This window comes from Mus caroli, unplaced genomic scaffold, assembly GCF_978045245.1.
Source record: "Mus caroli unplaced genomic scaffold, Mus_caroli_1 scaffold_4, whole genome shotgun sequence".
Classification (NCBI taxonomy): Eukaryota; Metazoa; Chordata; class Mammalia; order Rodentia; family Muridae; genus Mus; species Mus caroli.
Window position 1 is genome coordinate 93,405,518 of NW_028227259.1, and position 26,895 is coordinate 93,432,412.

General features: G+C 40.3%; 1 protein-coding gene across 2 annotated transcripts in view; it reads right to left on the reverse strand.

Annotated features, from left to right (window-relative positions):
• Adamts3 (ADAM metallopeptidase with thrombospondin type 1 motif 3) overlaps positions 1–26,895 on the reverse strand; it is a 221,790-nt gene that overhangs the window by 14,903 nt on the left and 179,992 nt on the right. Inside the window, exons 6-18 of one of the 2 annotated variants that reach the window (XM_021162812.2) lie at positions 19,998–20,081; positions 17,895–18,051; positions 17,085–17,190; positions 16,589–16,732; positions 15,923–16,055; positions 14,517–14,630; positions 12,254–12,399; positions 10,965–11,140; positions 9,795–9,928; positions 7,492–7,615; positions 4,071–4,151; positions 2,289–2,452; positions 508–673 (exon numbers count right to left, since the gene is read on the reverse strand). In XM_021162812.2, coding sequence (XP_021018471.1) covers positions 508–673; positions 2,289–2,452; positions 4,071–4,151; positions 7,492–7,615; positions 9,795–9,928; positions 10,965–11,140; positions 12,254–12,399; positions 14,517–14,630; positions 15,923–16,055; positions 16,589–16,732; positions 17,085–17,190; positions 17,895–18,051; positions 19,998–20,081 — 1,729 coding nt within the window. Of the gene's footprint in view, positions 1–507; positions 674–2,288; positions 2,453–4,070; positions 4,152–5,266; positions 5,351–7,491; positions 7,616–9,794; positions 9,929–10,964; positions 11,141–12,253; positions 12,400–14,516; positions 14,631–15,922; positions 16,056–16,588; positions 16,733–17,084; positions 17,191–17,894; positions 18,052–19,997; positions 20,082–26,895 lie in introns of both variants that reach the window. The other variant, XM_021162810.2, reaches the window with a different exon arrangement.

A 26,895-nucleotide genomic window follows, 5' to 3' on the forward strand; every position in this document is an offset into this window, starting at 1 on the left:
TAATGGAAACTTGGTCTTAATTATTGGGAGGTTGATGGGGTCACATTAAGAACTATAGAGTTGGGCAGTGGTGACGCATGCCTTTAATCCCAGCACCTGGGAGGCAGGCGGATTTCTGAGTTTGAGGCCAGCCTGGTCTACAGAGTGAGTTCCAGGATAGCCAGAGCTACACAGAGAAACCCTGTCTCGAAAACAACAACAACAACAACAAAAAGAACTATAGAGTTAATTAATTACTTTTAAAGCAACACTGCTCTATTGAACACAAGATGTGAACCTTAGAGAAAGGAGTATGGGGATGTTAGGTCCTCCATTGGTTTAAGTAAGTGGTTTTCAACATGTGGGTCATGACTCCTTTGTGGGGCTGGGTCAAATGACCCTTCCACAGGGGCTAAGAGCTCAGGAAACACAGATGTTTATATTATGATCCACAATGGTAGCAATATTACAATTGTGAAGTAGCAATATAGAGTGATAAACTGCTTTGGAAATGAATGCAGTTGTTACCTCCACCACAGGGCTCAGAGCACTGAGACCAACTCTTCAGCGCCCACTCGAAGGTATCCAGCTCCTCCTGGATGACGTTGTTGCTGTTGATTGTTGGCACCGAGTCTTCGTGGATGATGTACTTATATGTTAGGCTAGAGCGTGTGTCGTTCTCCTGAGGTATGATCTAATACACATGTGAGATATGTAATCAACACATAAAGAACTGGAGGCGTCACTGTGACCTTACACATCGCAGAATATTGACACTTTCAAAGCTGGAAAATGTTTAAGGTAGTTCTTAAAACGCTCTTGTTCCCCATAAACAAGACAGGTTTCTCTGTATAGCCCTGGCTGTCCTGGAACTCACTTTGTAGACCAGGCTGGCCTCAAACTCAGAAATCTGCCTGCCTCTGTATCCCGAGTGCTGGGAGCTTTTATGCTCTTAATTGTTTCAGCTGTAGCAGAAACAAAACCTTCAGAACTTCTGGAAGGTTAACAGTCTTTTCACAAGACTGGAACATTATTGCTCATTTGTTTCTGTCTTGCTTTCTGCAATTATGTTACATTTTTAGGCTGTTCAGTCTCACCTAGAGGCTGCCTGCTCCCTATACTTTATGAAATAGCACCCCCCACCCCATTGGCCAAATCTGCACAGGACCCATGGCTATAAGGAACCTTCCACTGCTTCCCACAAGAGTTCTTAGAGCAGATTCCTCAGAGACTGCTAAGTGTGTTTCCTAGACAGGCAGAGCCCTCCTCAGGGCTGTGACCACACTTCCAAGCATCCACCAAGTAAGCTCAAGTGTGCTTCCACTGCAGGTGGCCAGATCTTCTCACTGATAATCTCTCAACTTCCTAATGAACACTTCTCCAATAATTAACACAATCTGCATACAAACAACGGCTTCTTTACACTGTATCTCTTTAATAGTGCCAAAACACTGACACTCATCTAAATAACCACTGGCTTTTCTGGTTAAATTCTGGTATTTTCTGGTACAGTTCTCAGACCACATTTCCTGCTTTTATAGGTCAAAAAATGGCTGATATAGAATTCTTGATTCTCGATATTCATTATATATTATAAATAACATGTTTGTGCAATAGACAAGTATAAATATAAAGACATCTCTAAATCAAATTACAGAATTGGTAATACCCTAATTCTACTCTTCTTGAAGATGGCATTTGGATAATTTGAAAGCTTCAGAAAGAACTCATTGATAATACACTTCTACCCCAAACACTGCCAAAGGAAGTTCCCCATACAGAAGGCAAATAATAGTGGCTTAAAAGATACATCAAGGAGGCTAAGCAAGCTTAAATATAAAAATATAAATAGCCAGGCAGTGGTGGCGCATGCCTTTAATTCCAGCACTTGGGAGGCAGAGGCAGGTGGATTTCTGAGTTCAAGGCCAACCTGGTCTACAGAGTGAATTCTAGGATAGCCAGGGCTATACAGAGAAAAATCTCTCTCTCTCTCTCTCTCTCTCTCTCTCTCTCTCTATATATATATATATATATATATATATATATATATATACATATATATATATATAATAAAAATCTACTTTTTATTTTTGTTGCTTTTCCCTTTTCAATCAACAACAATGTCATACTTGTTAAAATGTATAAGAGATATGAGAATGTTTCACACAGAACAGGGAGAAAGAAATAGAATTACAAAAAGAACCAAGGAAATAACCAGTCAGATATTTTAGCTAAGTGTCTTTTCAGGTAAGTTAAATTATAAAATTATAAACAAAACCCAACCATGTAACATGGTGCATGGTACATACCAGAACAATAACGGGGTCATGTAGTGGGCCATCCGTGTGGAGGGTTTCAATGTCATCTTCAATGTTGTAATCCCACTCCACACCAAGATCTATGAAGGTCCTTGACTTGGCTTCCTCCCCTTTGCCATTTAAGATGTAGTGACCTGTGACTTGATTCTTAATGGCTAAATGAAAGGAAATGAGTAATGGGCACACATTTATTATATGGCAGTGCTCATGACTCGTAGCAAGTCTCCCCCATTTTATTAATAACGTCCAGTGACTCCTCTTCCTTATTAGTATCAAGCAGTCAAAATGAACGTTAGTTTGAATTGTTTCCCCATTCCCTTCTTTAGGCATTTAAACCATCGAGAAGCATTCCTACTGAGTCAAATACATAAAATGGGTAAAAAATAATGTTTGCAAATATTCCCATTTGGAAACATTGTCAAAGATATTAGAAGATTCTAACTCACTCATCCCATATGTTTCCCTGGAAGGTGGGCCCACTTTGAATATAACAGATACTTTTTTAGTTAACTGTCACTTTAAATATTGATACATATTGATAGCCACCCTAAAGAGCTGAACTGGTTTCCAGGCCAATACTTTTTCTGATGATAGTAAAATTGCCAGATCATTCAGAAACTGATATCCTTTTCTAACAATATTTATTATTAATAGATCTTAATGCATTACAGATCTACTGTTATTATAATATATAATACTTTTCTAGTGGGAAAATAATAGATTAAATTTACAGGTTGGAAGTGTCTATCAGTAATTGAGAAAACATTGCACATTTCTAACATCACTGAAAACATATTTAGTTAAAAGCATTTGGTTTATAATTTATTTCTCCGAAGCCTTTAAGGTAATTATTCTAAGAATAATCTAAATTCTAGGGTGAAAAACAGGATTGTAAAAACTAGCAAAAGAACTCTGAGCAAAGGCTGGTTTGTTAGGCCATCTGACAGCAAATTTAATTTAAATAGCTCCAGAACCACCAAAGCATGAGGACAACCAACTTGCTACAAAATCTCCTAGAGCTGGTGGCTAAGTTTCAGATATCTTAGTGTGTGAACAGAGTGCCCAGACCTTAGCATGACAGTCGTGGTTGGTTACACTTTTGAATATATTTAAAAACAGACTGCGATAGTACTGGGCCTTCTATAGTATTCTTCTATAGTATCCTCCCATATGAGACAAGAGAATCTGCTTTGCATTTGTCTGTGCCAATCAAAAATTGACAACTTCCAGATACTAGGAAAAATTCACAATGCAATAGCAAAATTGTCCTGTGGCAGCTTTAAAGCTATCCATTTGCCATTTTCAATAAACTGTCCATCAGTCAGCTTCAACATAAAAAATAATGACTTTTCTGTTAACTTCCTTTAATGTGGTACATTGTATTTTTATCATCTCCTAATTCAGAGCAAAATATGATAAATGAATATAAACTTGTAAAGTTTTTTTTTCCCTCAGGAGTTAAGAAGCAATTCCTTTTTCTACCAAAAGAATTTGAAGTTTTAGTTTTAAACATTTGTTTTAAAGTAAAGATAGTTGAGAGAGCTCATTAAACTTCACATAATATTTAATTAATGACTTTATATATAATCCTCATCCTCACATGTATATGTATGACTAGTATACACACACACATATATATACATATATATATGCATATGTATATATATGTGTATATATAGTACATATATACATACATATACTCCATGTGTAGTGTCTTTGACATTTAATGTTGAAGTGCACAGAAAGGCAGGGCCAGCAGACAGAAACACTTACCAAGAACATGAGGAGAAGCCTCGTCTTCTTGGATTAACACATGTCTAGCCCCAGGGGGTATATCAAACATCTTAAGGTACCCTTAGCATGTGTAGTGAATATTGGAGGAAGCAGAGAAAACAAAAGCAACACTATGGTTAGTCCAGCACTGCATCCTTAACCTGCTCCTGCACGCAGAAGAGGGCATCCATAAATGGAACGGAGCATCTCAGAAACTAACTCCACAGCCTGAAGACATCTTGCATGAGGAAAATTCATAGGTTATGCTGACCTATGAATTGCAACAATAATTCAGGCAAACGGCTTTGCTTTCCTGCGTCGCCCTGTGTGGGTCTAGTGTTTATAACTAACCTTTGAAAGTGGTGTCGAGTTTTCCTAGAAGTTGTTAGGTGGTGAGCTGGGGATATTCCTTATTGCCTATGTATTTTTATAAAAGGCTTCTATATATTGAAATGTTTTAAGATGTAGACACCCACTTGGAAGAAATACTTACAAAAGGAAGACTGAACACGAGGTGTTTATTGGGTACTGCTTTTACAAATGCTTTAATCTCAACCTTCTAAACTAGGAAATTAATAGCCTTAAATTGACTATTGGAACTTAATATTATCATAAATCCTATAATGATGTTAAAAATCACTTAAAGTCCTGTTCATAACTAAAAATCAACAACAGAACAAATTGAGAGGTAGAGATGCTATATCTCATGTTCAGTAAAAATAAATGAGTCAGATCCAGGGGAGGTGGTACCTGCCTCTAACCCAGCTTTTCTGAAGCCGAGGCAGGACGATCTTGAGTTTGAAATCTTCTGTTTAGGAAGATGCTGTCTCTAATAAAGGTGAATATAGGACATTGTGAAATCTAATCTTTAGTATATTATCGAGTCCCTAGTTCATGTGATCCAGGACATGTGTAAAAAAGAAACCCAGATAGAAATCATCTATAGGTAGACTTACAAACTTATATATTTATTAGGGTCCAAAGTAAATGTAGTAGTCACCTAGGATCAGGGTTTTCAGTGCTTTACCCTGAAGTACAGCCCAACACAGGAGCTATACTGTTTGCCTGAGTGAGCACTGGCTGAACGCAACATGCTTAAGATGCCACAGAGCGCACATCAGTATGCGGTCACAGAGCGCGCATTAGTCTGAGGTCATTTATGGATGCCCATCTTTCTGCACTGTGCTGCAACTTACCCAGGACATTTTTAGTTTCTCTTGTTTCAGCAAGAGAGATATTACGAGCTCCTTTGGGTAAAACGAACGCGCCTCTCGTCTTCCCTTAAATAGAACGTCGTTAATTAGTGGAGGTTTCATGTCTATCAAAGTCTTGCTGTTGCACTGACTACCCCATAAGCCATAACAAATTTTACTGTGCAAGATACAAAACATGTTCTGAAACGCTAAAAGTGTTCAAGTCAAAATGCATTGGCAGTAGTTAGCAAGTGCTGATAAACTGTTAATAATCTATGAAAGAAAGACTGAGCAAAAATGCAGAATGATGGGGGATGATTTGAAGGTGGATACTTGCAGATTTCATTTTCCAGAAACGTGAGTTCCTTATGGCATCTCTTGCTTAAATGTTTGCCTGTTGGAAAAGGTTAATTAGTCTATTGCATGATTCTGGCAACATTCACGAAAAGAAATGGAGGCTATGTTATCTCTGACCACTTTGAATCTGAGTGACTCAGGGGACGGGTCACATGTTCTTTTGACCTTGAATCTTGCTGAGCATTATTTTTTGAGGTGGTCTGAAAAACAGTACTGTGTCTTTATATTATACAAGATGCGTAAAGAATTATCCCAGTAAAAGAGGAGATTTCCTTACATTAATTCATCCTGAAAAAGAAAACCAATTATTGCACACCCCCAAGTAGAAAAATTAATGTGACTTCATTAAAGCAAGCATAGTTCACCCTCTCATTGGAATGCAGAGAAAATTACAATTGATGCTAACAAAAGTGTAATATTTGAACTTCTGTTCTGTTTGCTATGTTAAAATAATGCAAACATCCAGCCTGAAGTGAAATTATTTGTTTCCAAATACATTTCAAAGTAAAAACCATGGTAATTCATCATGAAGGAATAGCAAAGACATTAAGGATCACAGACCATATTTGAAAAATGGCTACCTAGCTCTGTCATCTAAAACACATATTAAAATTCCCCAAAGTCAGGAAGCCAGGATGTAATTTGTCTAAAAGGGACAACAAGGATTGCTCCATTTAGATGAAGGCTAACACGTCATTTTTATGCATTCCCCTCTAATTTATTTTCACCTAAAGTAAACCAATTTTTAAATGATTTGTTTATTTACTTTATGTGTACAGATGTTTTGCCTCCATGTATGTCTGTGTACCACCTGTGTGCCTGGTACCTGCAGAGGTGAAAAGAGGGCATTGGAGCCCCTGAGACTGGAGTTACAAATGAGCCACCACATGGGTGCTGGGAACAGAGCCTGGCTCCTCTGGAAGAGCAGCCAGTGCTATCAACCTGTGAAGCAGTTCCCAGCCCCAAACCAAATTTCTTTGTGTTCTCTCATCCCATCAGACACTATGTTGATAATGTCAAAGGATATTCAAGAGAATCTTTATGACATCATGTCATATTTACCTTTAGCTGCTAAATTTCATGAAACATTTTCTTTCCCAACAAATCATCAAATAGGTGACCATTTGTTACTCTGTATAAACGTTTGTATGCAAATATTGTGGACATTCTCATATAATTTACACAACTACAGATATTTTTACCTATTATCTATGGCATGAGGGTAGCTTTCTAGTCCATCTTTGGGGTCCTTGTTGTGTATAAAACTTGAGGTTCATGGTTGTCAGGGTCACAACAGGGCTTACATATGAGCAATCATGTCTCAGGTGATTATATGATTGAATCTCTTATTTTTTCTTTGCTTTTTCCATACAATACATCTCTGATTTGTTTAAAATAAACTGTTAAAGATTATGTTTTATGAATGCTAGCTCCATAAATATACCAAGAAGATAAAATTGCCCACTTTTAAATTAAAATAAGTGAAAATAATACATGTTAAAAGTTATATTTCAACTCTATAGCATTTTATATTTCCAGATGATAAATTATGTGCCACATATATTCAAAATTAACCTTTAGTCCCATTCACATTTGATTAAATTCAAAATAACATATAACATAGATTTTGTTTCCCCTAAGCTCTAAAACTACTATAGTGTTCCTTATATTAATTTAGTTGTTATTTTCCTCAGGAATGCTATGAAATATGAATTCAAAGTCTTATATTTTAATGATTTTTATTTACACTACTTTAAAAAAATATGTTAATTTCTATGATACACATTGAAAAAGATTCCCAAATTCTAAAAGATGTTTCAAAATGACAAAAAGCAGAAAAAGATCTCAATTCAAGAGAGCACTCATCTTACCAAGTTTCCTGGGTGTTCTAGTGAATGTCCCTTTCACAGTTCGACAGTGGGAATTGTCCCCTCCACAGACCCCACACTTATCCTCAACCTTGTTTGAGCCGATTTCTCTATCACAGCCCACTTTCTGTGGAGAGAAGATGTTAAACACAGCTAAGTTTAATGTGCCATGTAGCAAACTGCATCCCACATGATGACGAACCCTTGCACAGGACTTCCACTGTTGTCACCATTTCTCAGACCCCAGGTTTTTAAGGAACTAGTGTGAAATCAAATGACAAATGAACCATGGTCTTATTGATAAGTGACAAATGCCTTTATCCTAATGAAGTATTTTCCCAGAATGAGATTCTCAAGATAGTTGACCTCCTCATCAAGCAAGATTTATATGCCAAGAAGTAGGTTGATCCTGGGTAAGAAAATCAACAAATCATGCCTGGTCCATGCTTATTCACATATTCATAAGGGCGTGAAGTAGTGTGGCAAGCTGTAAGATGGTGTTATCTTTCAAAGGGGAGTTGTGATGTGGAATAAAGTTCCCCCCAAAATACAAGAGACTCTCACAGAACCACAAAAGCTAAAAGACATTTTAGAAGTGGAAAAAATTCAAATAATTATGAAACTTTACATTCACAGAGAAAAGGGTTAGAGATCAATATTTATGCACAGCCAGAATCCAGGAGAGGGTGGATGTAAAACAATGGGGAAGGGCTGTAAATGCTTGGCATGGCCCAGGCTGGGCAAGGCCCTGAAGGTCAGGTGAGGTGACATTTTCAGTCAGCAGGCAATGACTGAAGGCTTTCTGGACTCTCTGGGACTTTTAAGTAAATGTTGTACATGGTAGATGATTGTACTTACAAGTTTGATATGGAAATGGGCAGGGGGCATACATTTAGTACTAAATACTGAAAGGGTTAAAAATGATGGCAATCACCATTCATAAGCATTTTATGTTGGAAACTTAATCCTCACTTCAAAAGTAGTGATAGTCAGGGCTTAGTTTAATGTGGGAAGCCATATTGTAGGCTGACAGGTGTGGGTTGACCAGTGTGGGCTGACAGGTGTGGGCTGACAGGTGTGGATTGACAGGTGTGAGCTGACAGCTGTCTAATCTCAGCAATGTAAAGGCTGAGGCAGGAGGAAGGACCACAATAAGTTTGGAACCAGCCTGGGCTATAGAGTGAGATGCTCTCTCAGGACAAGAAAACTAAACAAAAAGCTGCCATGATTAGATCATGAGGCTTATCTCTTCACAAACAAAATTTTAATGTTCTTGTCTCAGAGATGGGATAGTTACCAAGAGAGTGGGTGTGTTATAAGTGTGACTGCCTCTTCCTATCTTCAGTTCCTAGTCTCTCTTCCCCTTCTAAACATTCTAGCATGATGACCCCATCACCACATTTGGTCTTTCCAGACCCAGAACCATCAGCCAAAGCACCTAAACTCATTAGGCTTTGCTTTCTTTTGGTTTTATAAGTTGCCCAGCCTATGGTATTCTATTATAGCAACACAACAACATGCTGCAGTTTTGCTAACTGAAAGGAAATGGATGTTCACAACACTGTTCTACTTAATTTGGATGATTACAGTAACAGCTACATATGAACAAGGAAACAAAGTGCATTACAAAAAGACTAAATGAGACAAAACTATTTCATTGCCTACATTTTGGGGCCTGACATAGAATTCAGCATTTAAGTATAGAACTATTTGGAAGATATGGTAAAAGAAAAGGATTTCTGCATTAATCTTTTAAACAAACTTAGAATTGGATTTTTATTAGAATAATATTTATACTAAAATGTAATACACAAACATGTATTAAAGGATCCTAAAGATAGTTATTTTATTGTAGGGGGATTAATGCCTCTCTTGGACACCAAATGAGCTCAAGGATGCTGGGAATGCTGGGGGATGCTAGGGGATGCTAGGAGGTGTTGGGGGATGCTATGGGATGCTGTGAAATGCTAGGGGATGCTGGAAGGTGTTAGAGGATGGTGAGGGATGCTGGGAGGTGTTGGAGGATTCTGTGTGATGCTGGGAGGTGTTGGAGGATTCTGTGTGATGCTGGAGGATGCTGAGGGATGCTGGAGGATGCCAGGGGATGCAGGGGATGCTATGAGGTGATGGAGGATACTGGGGATGCTGCAGGATGCTGGGGATGCTGGGGGTGTTGGATGCTGCTGCAGGATATTGGGGATGTTGGGGGATGTTGGATGATGTTGCAGGATATTGGGGATGTTGGGGGTGGTGGATGATGTTGCAGGATGCTGGAGGATACTGTGGAAGCAGTGGTTTGAACTCACCACACATTCTCCTCGCACACATATGCTGTATGGATCTTTGTAAGAGCAGCGCGTTCCGTCGTGCACCAGTTGTTTCATGTAAGCAACATCCCCAGTCTCTTTGGACTGACAGTAAAGATGGCATCTTTTCTTGGCTGCATAAGAGGCAGGCTTAAATTAATATTTTTTATAAAATAGGATGTTTGACCAGCATAGTTTACTTTAAGATACAACATTTCAATATGGATTCCTGAAAAGCAAATGTAACACTGGATGAATGCAATAGGGAGAGGATGAAAAGTATAGATACGCCACCATGCATCTTTGTATCAATGTGAATGATGGATTATTTTATGTCATCTAAAGTAGACCATTGTTGGGGTAATAAGGGATATTAACTTGGCAGGGATGTCAGTCAGATGTAGACTGAGACTGCCCCAGGCATGTTATGCTGACAAACCCTGATGTCACCTACATTAGCTTTTTAGTAAGCTTTGACTCAAAGCCAGTTTCACTTTATTAACATTCAAAACACTGACTGCCTTAGTTTTTGGTCTCACCCCATCACTCAGCTGATATCTGTGCCTTTTGTAGCATCTGCAAAAGTGTTCACCTTTGACCTGTCCATGCTTGCATTTCCTTTAAAAGAGCACTCAGTTGAACTCAGTGGTATATACACACTGATCAGCCACACAGAGATAAGAGGAGAGATTTTACTTCGAGCCCATCTAACCCAGAATTTGATCGGAAGAAGTCAAGCACTAGAAGAAAAATTCCAGGAGTATTTTTAATAACTAACTTAGACAAGGCTATGAAGTCTTTCATGCATGGGCACCTCATTTTTCCCTTTCTGTTTTCAACCTAACTTGGCTATAAATGAACTCTTTCCCCTGTGCTGTGATTATTTCTTAGTTGAGGATTTCAGTCTAATCAGGTGATTCAATGTCATTTCCCATGGGGGTGGTGACAGGGCTATTTGCCAGATATCATGTCTGTCACAATACCTACCTCTCAGGAGAAAGGCACTCTTCAGCCTGATTCTTGGGAACCTGGAATGCCTGGCCTCTGTAAGTACCTGACTTCTTATGTTACCACATAGGTGGGACCCAAGAGTGCAAGGGCTTGGTGTCAGCAAGGCTTAAACACTAACTGACCATCCACACAGCAGGCAAAAGAATGGTATGCACTCACAGTCGGGATGTTCATGCGGCAGCCAGTGGTGTTTGGTATTCTGGTAGTCAAAGTGTGAGTTACGCTGTTGGCACTGCTGGGCCCTGAAGTCCTCAAAGTGCTTTTGGCATTCTTCTGTATTACAAAGCTGGTACTCAAAATTAACACCAGGGCAGTCCTGCCCACCATTGATGGGCCTAGAGAAAAGACAACATTTCAAAGGCTGCCTGGCATCAGCCCAGCAGCTCAGACCCACAGAAGCAGTACTGCTGGGCAGAGAGCCAAGTGTCTGAGCTGCCAGCACAGGCTGAATGGTGCCGTCCTTCCAATGTCTAGGGTCTCTCCAAATGGACCCTTCTCCCTGTGCTGAGAAGTAAACACCCACGTCCCAACACAACCTGACTTAGGTTTCAAATGGTTTGTTTTATTCATGACAGATGAAAAGCATGCACTTGAACTCAAGAAGATGATATTTCCAACCGTGTATAAAACATGCAGGTGCAACTCAAAGAAACCCTAAGCCTATAATCCCGTGTCTCTGCTTCCTTCTATGTCAAATGCAAAATGGGATCATTTTCCCACCAAGGAAATGCTTTTTGATGGGATGGCATTTTGAAAGCATTTAGCATAGACCATGGCTTGTGGGGAATGTGTAACTCTTTCTGGCGTGCTTTGGATCTTGTTACTTCTATGGCTGCCTGTGAAGACAGTGTGTAGCCATCAGTAGTCTTTATACAAGTCATGCGCAGAGCCATCGTTCTGCCAGCACAGAGAAAGGGCTGCTCGCAGGTTAAACCTCAGCCTGACAAGTTAGCATATCAAAGCTGGATAATTCCATCACTCTTTCTAGGCTTGCATGAATTTTGTCTGGTTGAGTGAATGGATGTCTTTTCTTCTCAGAGTTCCTGCCTGAATGCCCTTCTCCCCATCTTTCTGTGCTTCTACACTGAAGCAGCTGAACTGACCTTCTAGAACTCAGCTGATGTTGTTGGTACTTCTGTCCAATGCCTCTCTGCTTCTTCATGAACATGTCACAGCTTACAGGGCACACACTACCTACTCTCTCTGGTCAATTTCCTAATAGTTCCATATGTCAGTTCTCAAAAAAACCCCCAAAAAAACAAAACAAAAAAAAAAACCTCTTCATTTGCATGTCTCTTGCTCACCACCGCTTTGGTGGTGAGCAGTACTTTCCATAGCCTCTGTTTTTCCAAATGAGATGAAAGAACAGAAAACACAAAACACGATGACAACAATGAATCACTGTTTGGTGTATCAGAAAGCAACAGGAATTGCGGGGTCACACTCACGTGGGATTATTGCATTGGCGTGTTCTAAAACGAACACCAGTTCCACACGTCCTAGAACAGGAGCCAAATTTGGTCCACGACCCCCAGTTGCCATCTTGCTTTTGCTGGTTAGCATTCTTCCACATGCAGTGTCCTTTATAGCACCACTTAGGGAAACGAGAGAAGGTAATTATGAGTCATTAAACACGTTATTCAGGAAACACTTATGAGAAGGTCTTCAATCCTTACTCTCCCTCCAGTTAAATATGGATTTAACATACCCATAGGCATTTGCTGCACAAAGGTATCCTCTCAAAGGAAAACGTAGATCCATCATTTTAAGACTAAAGTTAAAAAGCCAAATTTGGAGCTGGTAAAGAGCACTCGCTGCTCTCCAGCAGAGGGCTTGGGTCCTGTTCCCATTATCCACATTGGGTGGCTCACAACCATCTGTAATTTTAAGTCCAGGGGATCAGATGCCCTTTTCTGGCCTCTGTGGGCACCAGACAGATACAGGGCATGCACTCACATGCATAGATATGTTATATACAGGCACATTCTTAGACATCACTAAAAATAAAGTTTTTTTTTTTATAAAAGTAAGATAACATTTACTTGGATACGTTTTGAAATGGTACGTCACAAATGAGTGTCCAGCCTGCCCAGCAGATATCATTCTTGGCTTCACTTCTCATTGCTTCTATCAGCAGGGGCTTAAATGCTAATATGCCCCCATTTAAAACAATGGCATGCAAATATGCCTCAACTTAAAAATATAAGTTGGTTAAGACTATCTTCTGCGTTCAAAGCACCTTTGGCTTCATAGAATATTAAGTTATGAATCTGAGAAATGGATGGATTAGATTATGTTATTTACCTTTTAGATAAGTAAAAATCAAGATATTCAAAAAATCATGAATTGTTTAGAGGCCACGGGAGTGTATGAAGAAAGAGGGGTTAACATAGCTACAATGCTACTCATGAGAGTCCTTGATAATGCCCAGCGCTGCACTGGCCAATACATACTCGGAGGGAATAGATTGTTTTCTTTGCAAAAATTTCAAATGCCTTTTTGTACTCTACGGGCAAAAAAGTTAAAAAAAAAAAACTTGTACTAGGACATAATTATATAGAGAGGAGATAGATATTAAATTGATAACTTTTTTATAAGCCAGAAGCTCTTATTTTTAGTTGAAGGCATATTTATTAACTCTTCCCAAAGGAAGACTATATATATATATATATATATATATATATATATATATATATTTGCCACAGTGTCTGACAGAATGCAAGTGCTTGTAATAGCAGATTTTTATTAGTATGCATACTTCATATAAGAACCATACATGTATGTTTGAAATCAACCTTTTACAAAGGTAAAAGTTGCATTCATCTTTTCTGTCAGTACTTGGTCCTATCTATAATCTATTATTTCTAAACTAGTCAAGGCTCTTTGACTTGCATTCTTAACATGCCTTTGTTTTGGGCTCTCTGCCCTTAAGAGAAGCACACCTTGGCATCCAGCCAGCTTCTAAGCATTCAGTCTCAACTACACACTCTGAGATTTAAAACCTTTGGGCATCCTTCCCTGAGGAGTGAGGCCAATTCTTCTGTATAAATTCACATGCCTTTTATTTCTGGGCAGCTTTCACAAGGGAGGCCATGCCAGCAAGTAAATCAGACCCCAGTAGCAGGGGCCAGAGATCTGCTGTCCCTACTGCCTTTCCTCTATGGCCACAGAGAGCCAAATGGACTGGTCCCCCCAGGCCCAAAAGCATCTAATATCTGGGCCTGTGAACGTGACCTTATTCGCTAAAAGATTCTTTGTAAACATGATTCAGTTAAAAATTTTAAGTTCAATAAAATGATCCTGAGATATCTAGGTAGGCTCAAGCCATCCCAAAAAGATTCAGAAAGGGACAGAGGGAATATACACCCACTGTCAAAGGTCAGAAGGGTGGGTCATGATGTGGGAAGAAGGTATCCAGAAACCAGGAGAGGAGAGGAACCAATGGCCATACAGTCTTGGAGGGAACATGTCTACATGCAGACTTCACCTCTGTGTAACTGATTCTTGTCCTCAAGAGCTATTTCAGAACAAACTCCTAGGGGTTTGAACCATCAGCTTGTAGTAGCAGCCACGGAGGCTAGAATGCCATCTTAGTGACTTACCATAAGGAGCCCACGGGTACAACAGCAGGGTGATAGGCCAGCAGTGATCATCATCTGCTAGACTTTCCCCCACAGCTCTCACTGGAGCTTAACCAGCAGACACACTCACCTTGCCAGCAGCACACTCAGTCCCGTCGAGTGGGGGCCCCTTCTTGGTCTTACAGAAGTATGGGTTATCAGGGTGGCTGCACCATAGCTGTTTACATGGGTCAAAGGTTCGGAACTGGAAGAAAAAGAAGCAAACGATGGGTGACCTTTCAGACAGTGGGATGTTTGCCAACTGTATTTTATACACGCCTTCTTCATGTCATAGTATTTGGTATGTGTATGTGGGGGGGGGGTGTTTTAATTTCAAGCTGATAGCCAAAGTGGTAACATGTCAAGAAATAAGCACTGGCCTTAGGGCTCCAGGTCTGAATGCTCTGTTCTGAAGCAGCAATGACAAGTATAAGATGCCAGTATTGTGCTACGAACATTAATTACACCATCCCATTTCATCCCCACATAAACTATAAGAGATAAATACCATTGTGACCCACAGTTCAGATGCAAGAAAACTAAGCCAGAGATGTCACCGATTGTACTCGAGTTCCTGGATTTAGTGTCAGAGCTGACATACTCTGTCTGACATCCATTACCATAGTGTCTAACTAGTGAAAAGTAGAAACGTAAACTAAAAGCACACAAAACAGCTTCATTTTATAGCCTAGGCTGGTCCTGCATACAGTAAACAAGTGAGTGAAGCCTGGCTTCAAATTCATCTTCCTCCTTCCTCAGTCTTGCAAGTGCTGTGATTCCAGGCATGCGCCCACACACTTTTCACAGTATTATTCCATTTGGGTTTCTTCTAATATACCATGGTAATCATTTTCTTTAGCCACAAATATATAGAATACTGGCTATCATGCCACAGAGAAGCTCAACGTCATCTCTGAAGGTAAGACAAGCTGGGGGGAGAACATAGCACAATTGTCTTAAGTGGAGAGCCTTGGTTGATGTGCAGCTAGCTAGTCTTACCAGGTGTGAGTAAGTGGCCTGAGAAGTTCTGCAATCTTGACTTTTTCATCCTAAAGATAAAAGTCTTGAAATCTTTCTGCCACTTTTGCAATATGTGTATAAACACACACACACACACACATTCACATACACATATATAAACACTACTGTATGTATCTGTAACAACAGCTATAATTTTAAAAGCTATCAATTTGAAAAAGAGCAAGGAGAGGTATTTGGGAGGAGGCAATGGTGGAATGATATTGCAATCTTGAAAAAAATAAAAGAAATAATTATAAACCAAAATCCTTTGATCTTTCCATCTCCTTTTTTATCTCTCATGAGGATTAATTCAGGCTATGTACCCAAAGCGTCTACTTTAGCTCCATCAACATAGCAAATGCAAGATAACCTTAGATATTTTCACACTTGTCCCAGTGAGTTTGCAAAGCCCACCCAACAGGAATGACACAGACAAATTTCAAGATAAGATGTCTAAGTTAACAGTGGGTCACATACCGCAGTACACATCTTGTAGCCAACGCCAAAATCAAAACGGCATTGCTCATCCATGGAGTAATTAATTCCAGGAAGTTCTGGGAGTTTGGGCCAGTCGTGTTCAAAGGGGTCATCAAGGAGGCAGTCATAGGAACTGTGGGGAGAGGACAGTAAGTGCATTTAAATTCTCAGGGTTGAAATCAGAGCTTAAAGGGAGTGGACTCTCAGCTCAACTTCTCTGGGGTTTGTTCAACACATAGGGCAGGTTCCTAGAAATGTGGATTTTAAGGATTTGGGTTTTATTTCACTCATCTCTCATCTCTGCTAATTCTGGGAAAGGGAACCACCCCCACCTCTGGGATATAGTGGTGCTGCGGTGGCATTACCCATGTCACCAAGTGACCCTATATGAAGTGTGGCAATCCTGCACCATAGGACTGTGAGGTATAAACAGGGTTAAATGCAGGAACCATATAAACACCCTGTCTCCATCCTCAGGACAAATCTGACCACCAGTCACAAGGAATCTACCCGACCCCAAGGAAGCCCCATGCCAGATAAAACGACTCAAGTTCTAGGCTCATGGCTTAACCCATTGTGTGACGCTGGAGAATCTTTTGGGTCAACACCTCTGAGGTCATATGTGTAGCCTATGCAGCAGGGCATGACATGCAATGAGGCACATACTGGATGTATCGTTTCAGTTCCTGACCGCTGCATCTGGACCAGTGATAACGATGGAAGGCAGCTTGCACTAGCGGCGCCATGACACTGCCCATGGCAGTCTCATCGCCACACCGATTGCCTTGCCCGTCATGCTCCATGCCCAACCTAGAATGCAAAGGAGACTTCATGGGTAAGAATCACAGATCTATGGCTTGGATTTCCCTGTCTTGCAACACATGCTGGGAAAGACATATTTTTTCAACCCAACATGGCTTCCTTGGAGATGCCATGGATTCTGATATTGAGAGCTGTCTAATGAAATGTATTTCTTATTCTGTAGCCATCAGTGGCACGGCACAGGCAGGCTCAGCCAAACAGAGTTACTCATTGAGTTTCAGTGCATGACCCTTCCCTGTGTTAAGCTCCTCACACTTGGCAAAGCATGAGAATGCATACTAGCATTCGCTTTTGCTCAAAGTGAAGAACAATGGTAGAAAAGCTGTCAGCAGTGACTTACACATGGCCAGTTTCATGGGCTACTACAAAAGCAGATGAAAAACCATCTTCATGATTCAGGGTGCAACTTCTCACTGGGTGACACATGCCAGTGACAGGAGCATATCCTGCAGATAACAACAATCACTTTTATTTTCATATATATATATATATATATATATATATATATATATACACACTCATTATAATTAGTACTGGATCTTTGCCTAGAAACAAAAGAAGAAGCAGTGTTCCTGTAAATAGGGGCAATATTACTTCTCTGTTACCAGTAAGGCATGTTCTCTTGGAAAAGCAAGAGGAACTGCCTGGGGTTACCACGCTGTTACCATTTCAACTTATCTTTCTGTTTTACTAAATGATCCTTCATATCTTGGTTCTAAAGGAAGGAGCCAGAAACCCCACCAATGTGGAAAAGAAAACCATCAGTCTTTCTCCACACTCTCCATCAGAGTTTCTTAGATAAATGTAACCTGACTTTGGAGGAAAGACTGTTGGCAGGAGTCACTCTCTTTCTGAACAGTTAGTGGAAATCACACTGCATGATGCTATGGCCTCCTTTCCATACCCCAAATGGACAGCCATTATTTTAAAGGCAAGTATAATTTACAACAGTGCTTAAGTGGCATTTAACATTGTGGATTCTGAAAAAAAAAAAGTCACTGTAAGAAAAAGAGTGGGGAAAAGGTATGCTTGGCCTGGTGGGTGGTGGAAAGTGGTGGGGAGATATGAACATTTTACAGCCTGCTTGACTTGGGGTTTCACTTGAAAACCCAGGCCCTTAATTTTTTCATTTACACAGTAGTAGTAATACCTTGCATTCCAGCAGGCCCAAAGTCTTGCCTGGTTAAGAAAATTGCGTGATCATGGTGTTCAGCGTGGTTGGGATCAGTTTTCTGTTGCTGGCAAGCCCATCGGCACACGTTCTCCAGGCTCCTGGATGGGTTTCCCCTTTCGATGAGACTGATGGACTAAAAGGAGAGAATATGTTAGACACACATTTTGTGATTTGGATTCTGGGATAATATTTCAATGATGATTCATAAATATTATTTTTGGGGGACCAACTTTGATTTATGAATTCTAGAGACCAATTAAAAGACTTCCTTGTAAAGAGGTCACATGCCACCTGTGGGAATGTCCACAGAAACATGAATAGCAGTGTTAGAAGTGAGGATTCACTACTCTGCAGTGACTTGTTATGGATAATCATTTGGAGGAGAATTTTTAGAAGTCTAAAATATTTCCTGGTTGTATTCAAATTTTAGGTTTTACACATTAAAGACAAATGCTGGAAAAGATTCTTGCATGCCGCTTTTTCTAGAGATATGAAAGTCAAAGATCTTCGTTAAGATTTTTGTGTATTCTTTTGGTCCAAAAATAATCTGTATGAAGGAGGAAATAAGTTCTTTCAAGATTTGGCAGAACTGGCCAAACTTGTATAGTGTATGGGGAACAATCAAATAATACTAGCTTCACCTGGGGGGAGGGAATAGCTTTTTATGATAATGGCAGGGTTTGGTCTCTTATCTGGTAACTTTAGTGGACATATATGTACACATCACACACACACACACACACACACACACACACACACACACACACACACACACACACACACACATCCATCACAGTCTGAAGTTTAAAAGTTGAGGGGTAAAGGGTTGAGTGGTAAAAGAGCCCTTCCCTTAAAAACACAGGGTTTTTCATTTCCAAAGTGTTTCTAACAGAAAGAGAAATTGGGATCCTAAATGAGTTCCTAACTGGATAAAGGACCCAGAGTTTTGTTAAATTTCAGCCAATGCTATTATCAGTGTTTATATTTTTAGTAAACTTAGCATGGTCTGCTATATGCTAATCATACAGTTTGCCAAACAAATGATCAGCTGAAGGCTGTTAGGATCTCCAGCTGGGGTTAGCTTGTTCCTTCCTAACAGTACAAAGTACTTCAGGCTTTTGAAAGAAGGTGAAGATCAGGGATAGCCTATCTGTAGAGGAGGACATGTTTTGTTAGTAGATGCATAAAGAAACACAAACTCACAGAGAGACTATGGTTTTCCCAACGTGCAAGTTCACGAGTGTTTCCTCGCAGGGAAGACATTCATTATTGTAAACATGAACACTGGCAAGGGAGTCAGGCTTCTCAAAGGAAGTTAATTATTTCCAAGGGCAGGACCACATCTAATATTGATATACACAGGTTTCCAATTATATGGCAAGGATAGCTACTGCATGCATTTTGATTCAACTTTCTGTTTTCAAAGAGATTAAAATTTTTCAACTCAAAAAATATCCAGGGTGCTTTACATTTAAATATAGACATTTAAATACTGTTTAAGATAAAACAAAAGATGTTTCTGTTTTCTTCATGGACATATTCCAAGTGCTTTGAGAATAACTACCATAAAATCGACATTTCCCATAGACACAGTGAATTCATATACAGGCTACAAACCTCATGCTAATAGGCTAAGGACATTCTTTTTCCTTAATAGAATCTGTCCATGTTTACTTACTTATTCAGTCACACCTAAAACCCTGATAACTAGGGTTCAATGTAGCTCAGTTAATAGTGTTTTTCTATCATGCAAATGATTCTTGGTTAAATCTCTAGCAGATTATACATTGGGCATGTTAGTGCATGCTTATAATGCCAACATTTAGGAGGCAGAGTTAGGAAGATCAGGAGTTGAAGATCATCTTTGACCTCATAGGGAGTCTTGGTCCAATCTGAACTATATGAGACCTGCCTCTAACAAAAAGTTGCTCTAATTTAACATTTTCTTCTCATTCTGGAAAATTCTCCTCCCCAGATTTATAACCATGAGTCTACATAAGATTGAAAGTAGCTTTGCCATCCAATCTTTTACTGGCTAGCCTAATCTTAATTTTTACAGCCCACATTAAGGTATTTTACCTTTGCATAACCAAGCATAATCATTCGTACCAGGACCACATTTATATGCACTCCAAGGGACTCATCGTGGTAGATTTCATTTACCTGGAGACAAAAGAGACAGTTGCTAGAAGAAAGGCAATGCAAAGGATTTCAAGACACACACAACATTGCCACGCCAGTTGCAAGTCCTCTACTCAGATTGGGCAACTTACATTGTGTTTAAATTTAGCTTAAGCCAATCTCCAAAATGAAGTAATTTATCTTTTGTTTTGGAGCAGCCTTTGGATGCGTGAATTATTGAATTTTTTGTAAAGTACAGAGAAAAATTAGCATAGACATGTTAGGAAGAGATTTATTAAACAAATTGTGTGTGTGTGTGTACACATTTGTGTATGTGCCTACATATAACACAACACTCACATAAAACACATTTAAAAAAATATGACTCGTGATTTTCTGTCCTTCTGTGAGTGGCCACAAGACAACAGAAGAAGACAGACAATAGCAAGTGTGCCCACGTGGCTTGCAAAGGTACTATCTTGGCTGAGGGATTTCTGTATCGAAGCTTTGGAGATCTATCTGTGAGTCAGCAAGTAGGTAGCTTTCCCAGCATCCCCCAGAACCGAGCAGCTGGGGCAATGCTTTTTTAGAACTACTGTGGGATAAATACTTTTCAGAATATGCATTATTAAGGAGACCGTACAAGTGCTTATCAGAGATGTCAGTTCTGGACTCAACTCTGAAGAGCTCAATTGACTCCCATATCATTATTTCATTTTGAAAGTTAGGCTAGATTTCTCAGAAATGACTCTGTATACTTTAATAGTACAGATGTTGGAATCAGAGCAATTTTAGGTTGCAGCTCAACTGTGTTTCATACAGGGAGGACAATGAAGCCTGTAGACTGTCAGCGACAAGCTAAACCACACAGTGTGTTACTGGCAGACAGGAATCTAAAGCACACTGTAATTATATCTTCTGATTAAGCTACTGCAAAGTGAGTGCAAAGAAAGTCTGTCCAACTTGGTGAATGCTAGCAGAAATGACAAAGGCAGGGTTACCTGGCTAGATTCCAGTTACGAGCTATTCCCCCAGAACAAGGGCTCAAACTTCTAACAGAAACTAGGAGAGAGATGAAAACTAACCACAATTTCGCTTGAGATCCAGGAGGTTTGGATGGCAGGCTTAGCAAATCTAAAAGCTGCAGAGAAGAGTACAAAGCCAGAAAATACAGAACATTTAATCATCATAGAATGAAACTCATGCATCAGGGTACTCTGGCTTGCTATGTTAGACTTGCCACACCTACCAAGAAACAGGCCAAGAAATCTCGAGTTAGATGTTTCAAGATTCTAGCATGACTTCATGGAGTAATTTCAACATTTTAGATCTTAAATTGATGGGTGGTATACTACGTATTCAGATTGTACAAAGCATTTACAAAGCTACCAAAGATAGATGTGAAAGGTCAGTCTAAGGTAGAAAATACTAAAACAGGTAAAGCATATTCTAACAAGAAAGGCTTTATGGTACCTTTAAGTGGAAATGTGTATATATATATATATATATATATATATATATATATACATATATATATATATGCATTAATTATATATAGTCATTAATTAGAAAGATCCAGGTTGGTAACTATAGAAGATAAGCTAGATTTAAAAAATACTCTGTGATGAACCCTTGCATTGCCCAGGAGTATAGGCAGGTGACCCATGGCCAGTTTGGCTTACTATAGGCTAACAGACACCCAAAGTATTGAACTCACTATGTACTGACATATAAGAGAGCTGGTCAACAATACCATGACATTTAAAGAAAATAACAGAGACCAAAGAGCCCAGAAAATGTGTCCTATACAGAATGACTTGGGAGATACAGTGATTAAAGATAGCAGACATTTAATTTCTCAGATCACATTGCTTCAAAAATCCCTCAATGGCTACCAACTTGAGGATATCAAGGGACAAAATAAGGTGAGTAGCTGGTGATGCCACTGGGGACCATGATGGGATCCTAGCTTGTACTGCCACCAAGGGCCATGTCTGTAGCAGTATGGTGCCACCGAAGGCCAGGATGGCATCCCTGGTCTGGGCTGCTGCTGTGGGCACATGTTGATGTCTGAAGGCTGTGCAGAATTGGCCTCAGCCTTCACCTGAGCATCATGGGAGAGCAAAAGAGCAAATGAACCTTCCCTCCCCCAATTCCAGGGATTTCAGGTGAGCCAGCCCTAAGAATATAAGATATGAACACTGGAGAGCTGGCCCTACCTTTTATCTCCCCTGCAGTGGTGTGGATGAGGGAGAGAGATACCCTCCTCCTGCCTCTCCCCTCACCTCCTGCTACAGGCAGAAGACCTGGCCTTGGGATCGTGAGAACAGGAGAATTGTCCTTGCCCTTCACCAGCTACAGCGCGCAGCAGACTTGGTCTTGTACCCTGCTTGAGCAGCACAGTAGAGCTGACCCTGACAATGTGGGTGGAAGCAAGCTAGAATGAGAATGAGAGCATGGGAGAGCTGGCCCCACCGCTTGTCTGCCCTAGTATGGTGACATGAGTGAGGGAGAGATGTCCCCCATTTCACTCTTTGCTATCTATAGCAGGCAGGAGAGCTGACTCTGGAGACATCATAGCTGGCCCTGCCCTTCATCTTGGTAGCACAGTAGAGCTGCCCCGGGGTGTGGGGGTTGCAGGTGAGCTAGCACTAGGGTTTGATGCCCTCCTCCTCCTCCATTCTCTCATCCCTTGACATCTATAGCAGGCAAAAGAGTTAGCTCTCTTGGTCACGAGAATGGGAGAACTGTCCCTGTCCCTCACTGGCAACAACATTCAGGAGAGCGGGCCCTGTACTTCATCTAGGCAGAGGGTAGAGCTGACCCTGGTTTTAGGGGTTGCTGGAGAGCCTGACCTGAGGGTTTGAAAGTGGGAGAGCCAAAGGGATGACCAGCTCACATACCTCCTTAGGCCCAGATCCAGGGCTTGGAATTGGCCTAACCCAATGATGAACTGCTGGAGAGCACAAAGAAACCAGTCCTACAGAGCCAAAACTACAGGATCTCCATAACACAGGGAAACAACAATATCTGAGAGGAGTCCCAGGAGCCAGAGGCCTTGTACTAGACCAGAAAGTCATTGTAAAGAACATTTTTAGGCAAAGGAGAATGGAAAAAAAGATACTGTGGGACATACTATGACACACTGAGATTTTTTTTTCTCAGTTGGGGTGGGGTCCTGTGAGGTTGCAAGGGTGGAGAGCAGGTTAGCGGAGGGGAAGATGAGTTGGATTTCGGTGTATGATGTGAAATTCACAAAGAACCAATAAAAATATTTTTTAAAAAATTAATCAAAGGAGGAGCAATATTCTCACAGTAGTAGAAACTAGTCTTCCAATAAGAAAAACCAACAGTAGCAGTCTATACTGGGCAAAGACCTGCATCTTCACCATGTTGCTTCTCAAAGATCAAGAAAGTTGACTCCTATGGATAATTCACTTTTAATACATGCTTAGTAATATGTCAACTCTCCATCTCCTCACGCCCGTCAGTGCTACAGTACAGTGTTGTCACACCGAGACACACACAGGACGAGAACACTCGGAGGAAGAATAAGCAAGGTTCTGTGGGGTCATATGTTCTGGATTCTAGCTAAAGGACTTTAGAGTGGCTACCTAACCACTCTGGACCTCAAGTTTCTCGGTGAAAAATTGTAACCGTAGTTGCTCTGCCTACCTCATAGACAGGTTGCTCAAATCAAGCAGGATGACACATCTCTATCCTCTGCCAAATGCCAAATCCTTTCCAAACCCATCTGCTTGTATATGGGGTGGTTTTGTGAAAACTCATAGCCACGACCCACCTTCTCTCTCTCAAAAAAAAGGCTTTAATTTGAATTTGTTCCATGTCAATCAAGTGGAAGGTGAAATTCATAATTATCAAGAAAATTACTGGGAAAAAAAATCATTGCCTCGTAGTTTGTCTCAGAGGTGGTAGAGATCTGTCAGCAGATGGCACTGTGCACCTCTTGATAGGAGAGAAGGACCAGTTGTCTGTTCCCTACACCTCCAAAGCACCTACATCCCCAGCTGGCTAGTGGGCCTTCTCGTGTTTACTCACAAACAAAACAGCTCCCACTAAGCTAAACAGAAGTTTCAAAATAGCATGAGAAGAATCTTATTTTGAATGACTACTTATCTGAATCTTAAAAGCAAAGCAAAAATATTGGCAAATTCTTATTTTGAGTTTGTGTGTAATCCGGTTATAGTAGTCCATAAGAGACCTAAAGGCCCACCCCTATCAGCTGCCGATGTTTACCATGCAATCAACACAGTATAGAAGGAACTAAGGGTGTGTCAGACTGAATTCCCAACTTCACCCAATCAGAGGAGACTAAAACAATGTTGGTAAAGACGATAGTTTTACGATGTTGTAGTGACAAAGAAAGCATATGTTCCCAAGTAAAAGCAGCACCATCAGGATCTACTTGCAACACTTACCACCGTGTATACCTTTCTAAATGCCAGACATCGTTGTTCATATGTCAGCCCTGTACTAAATCAAGTAATCCTTGAGACACTCACGGATATAATCTTCTCTTTACAGCTGAGGACACTGAAACCCAGGGTTGTTCATTTTCCCAGTGCCACAGTCACAGAGCAACTGAGGGTATTAATCTGGGCGACGTTCATTTGTTTTGGTTATCTTCTTCCAGATGAATTTTAAAGAAAGGTGAAGATAGATTTATTACAAATAACAATTTCTTTTTTTTTTTTCATCAAAACAATGGTGCACTAAAAGTACTGGAAAAATCAAAGCCAGAAAAAGGTGAATGAAAAAAAAACAAGGTGTGGCGTGGAGTCAGTGTTGGGCATAAGAAAAGCACTAAGTGCAGATGTTGCTATAAGTCATGCATGTGACACAAGTGATACCGATCACAATGTCACTTGTAGTGCCAGCCTACTGGGCTCTGGGCATGTTCAATGAGGAGTTCAGGGCTGAGCCCAGAGTTCTCATTAAACGACCTGGAAGAAAGGGTAAACAGAACATTAATTCAATTTTCAGATGGCCTTGACTTTGATGAAGTTGCCAATGATATAAAGAGGGCAAAAAAGGCAAAAATCCAACCAAGTATCTCTTTCCTTGAAAAAAAAAAATTCCTTCCAGGTTTGTTCCCGGTCAGGACAATTTCTCCAGGGCATTCCCCTGGCAGGACAGCCTGACCTTTGTCTGACTAGCTGATGAACAGCTTTGTCTGGCTTCAACAAAGAGACGCTCATTTTTCTTCCAGGTGAATTGGGTCTTGAGAGGCAGCATGGTAGAATGATTAGGAACATGGGCCCTGTCACCTACCTGCCTAGCTAGGGTTTTAGCTATGTGACCCTGGGCATATCATTTCATCATCTTTGCCTCAGTTTCACATTGGTAAAAATGAATTGCCACAGTATTGTATTCACAGAGTTATCAAAGGGAACACATGAGTCTATATGGAAACAGAGATTAAGATGGCATTTGGCATATATATATGTAAGTATATATATACATGTAAGTATATATATATATATGTAAGTATATATATACATGTAAGTATATATATATATATATGTAAGTATATTTATATATATATATATATGTAAGTGTATATATATATATATATATATATATATATATATCCCTGTTAGGCACAATTACTGCTGTTTGCTCAGAGAAGCAGATAAATAGTTCAGATACATGAATTTTTAAAGAGATCTTTGCATGTCAAGACAGCCAGGGTACTTCTGGCCAAACATGAAAGAATTCTGAATGGATCTATGAAGAATTATCATTCTCCACAATTGTGTCTCACAGAGCTAAACCTGCCAAACAGTCACACACCCACTTTTCCTCTGGGGCATCCTGATACTCAGAATAGACAGGTGTCCTGCAACCAAGTCCATTTGTCTCTCAACTCCAACCTAACATTACTAGTCGCTATAATGCTATGTAAGACTCTAATTGTTTATAATACTCTCATCAGACTTTGATAAGTGCCCCGATATCCAAGTAGTGGGGAACTAAACAGTAAATAAGTTTGAATTTGCTCTGACCAGACATGTATTCTAATGGGAGAAACACAGGCCTTAAAGCATGGAGAATATAAATGTGAGAAGAAACGAACAGCATTGTGGATGAGGGTCGGTGGTAGACAGCTTGCGTAGAATGCATGAGTCTCTGGGTTTGAGTTCGGTATTAAAGAATGAGGGAGAATATAAAAGCAGGTGCTGAGCTGGAGAACAGTTGAGGAAGGAGATAAAGAAAAGGAAGCACTTCTAATCATCCCTCTGCAACCAAAGCCCACACCCAAGACATCGCTAATCACCTCTAAAACCTGTTACAGCTCCTTATTAGCAAGAAATTCCCCATGCCTTAAGATGGTACATCCATTTTCCTGAAGTTAGCCTCAGCTTCCTACCCAGTCTCTCCTACCCTGTCTCCCTGCAGTACCCCATCACTTACCACACAGGCAAACCTACAGTGGGTGTACTGGACAGTTTTGTGTCAACTTGACACAAGCTAGAGTCATCACAGAGAAATGAGCCTCAGCTGAGGAAACACCGTTATGTGATCCAGCTGTAAGGCATTTTATTAATTAGTGATCGATAGGAGGAGGGCCCAGTCCATGGTGAGTGGCGACATCCCTGGGCTGGTGATCCTGGGTTCTATAAGAAAGCAGGCTGTGCAAATCATATGAAACAGGCCAGTAAGCAACACCGCTCCATGGCCTGTGTCAGCTCCTGCCATGGCATTCCAGCCCTGCTTGAGTTCCCATCCTGACTTCCTCCAGTGACAGACTCAATAAACTCTTTCCTCCCCAAGTTGGTTTTGGGTCATGGGGTTTTTGTTGCGACAATAGAAACACTAACTAAAACAGTGGTTA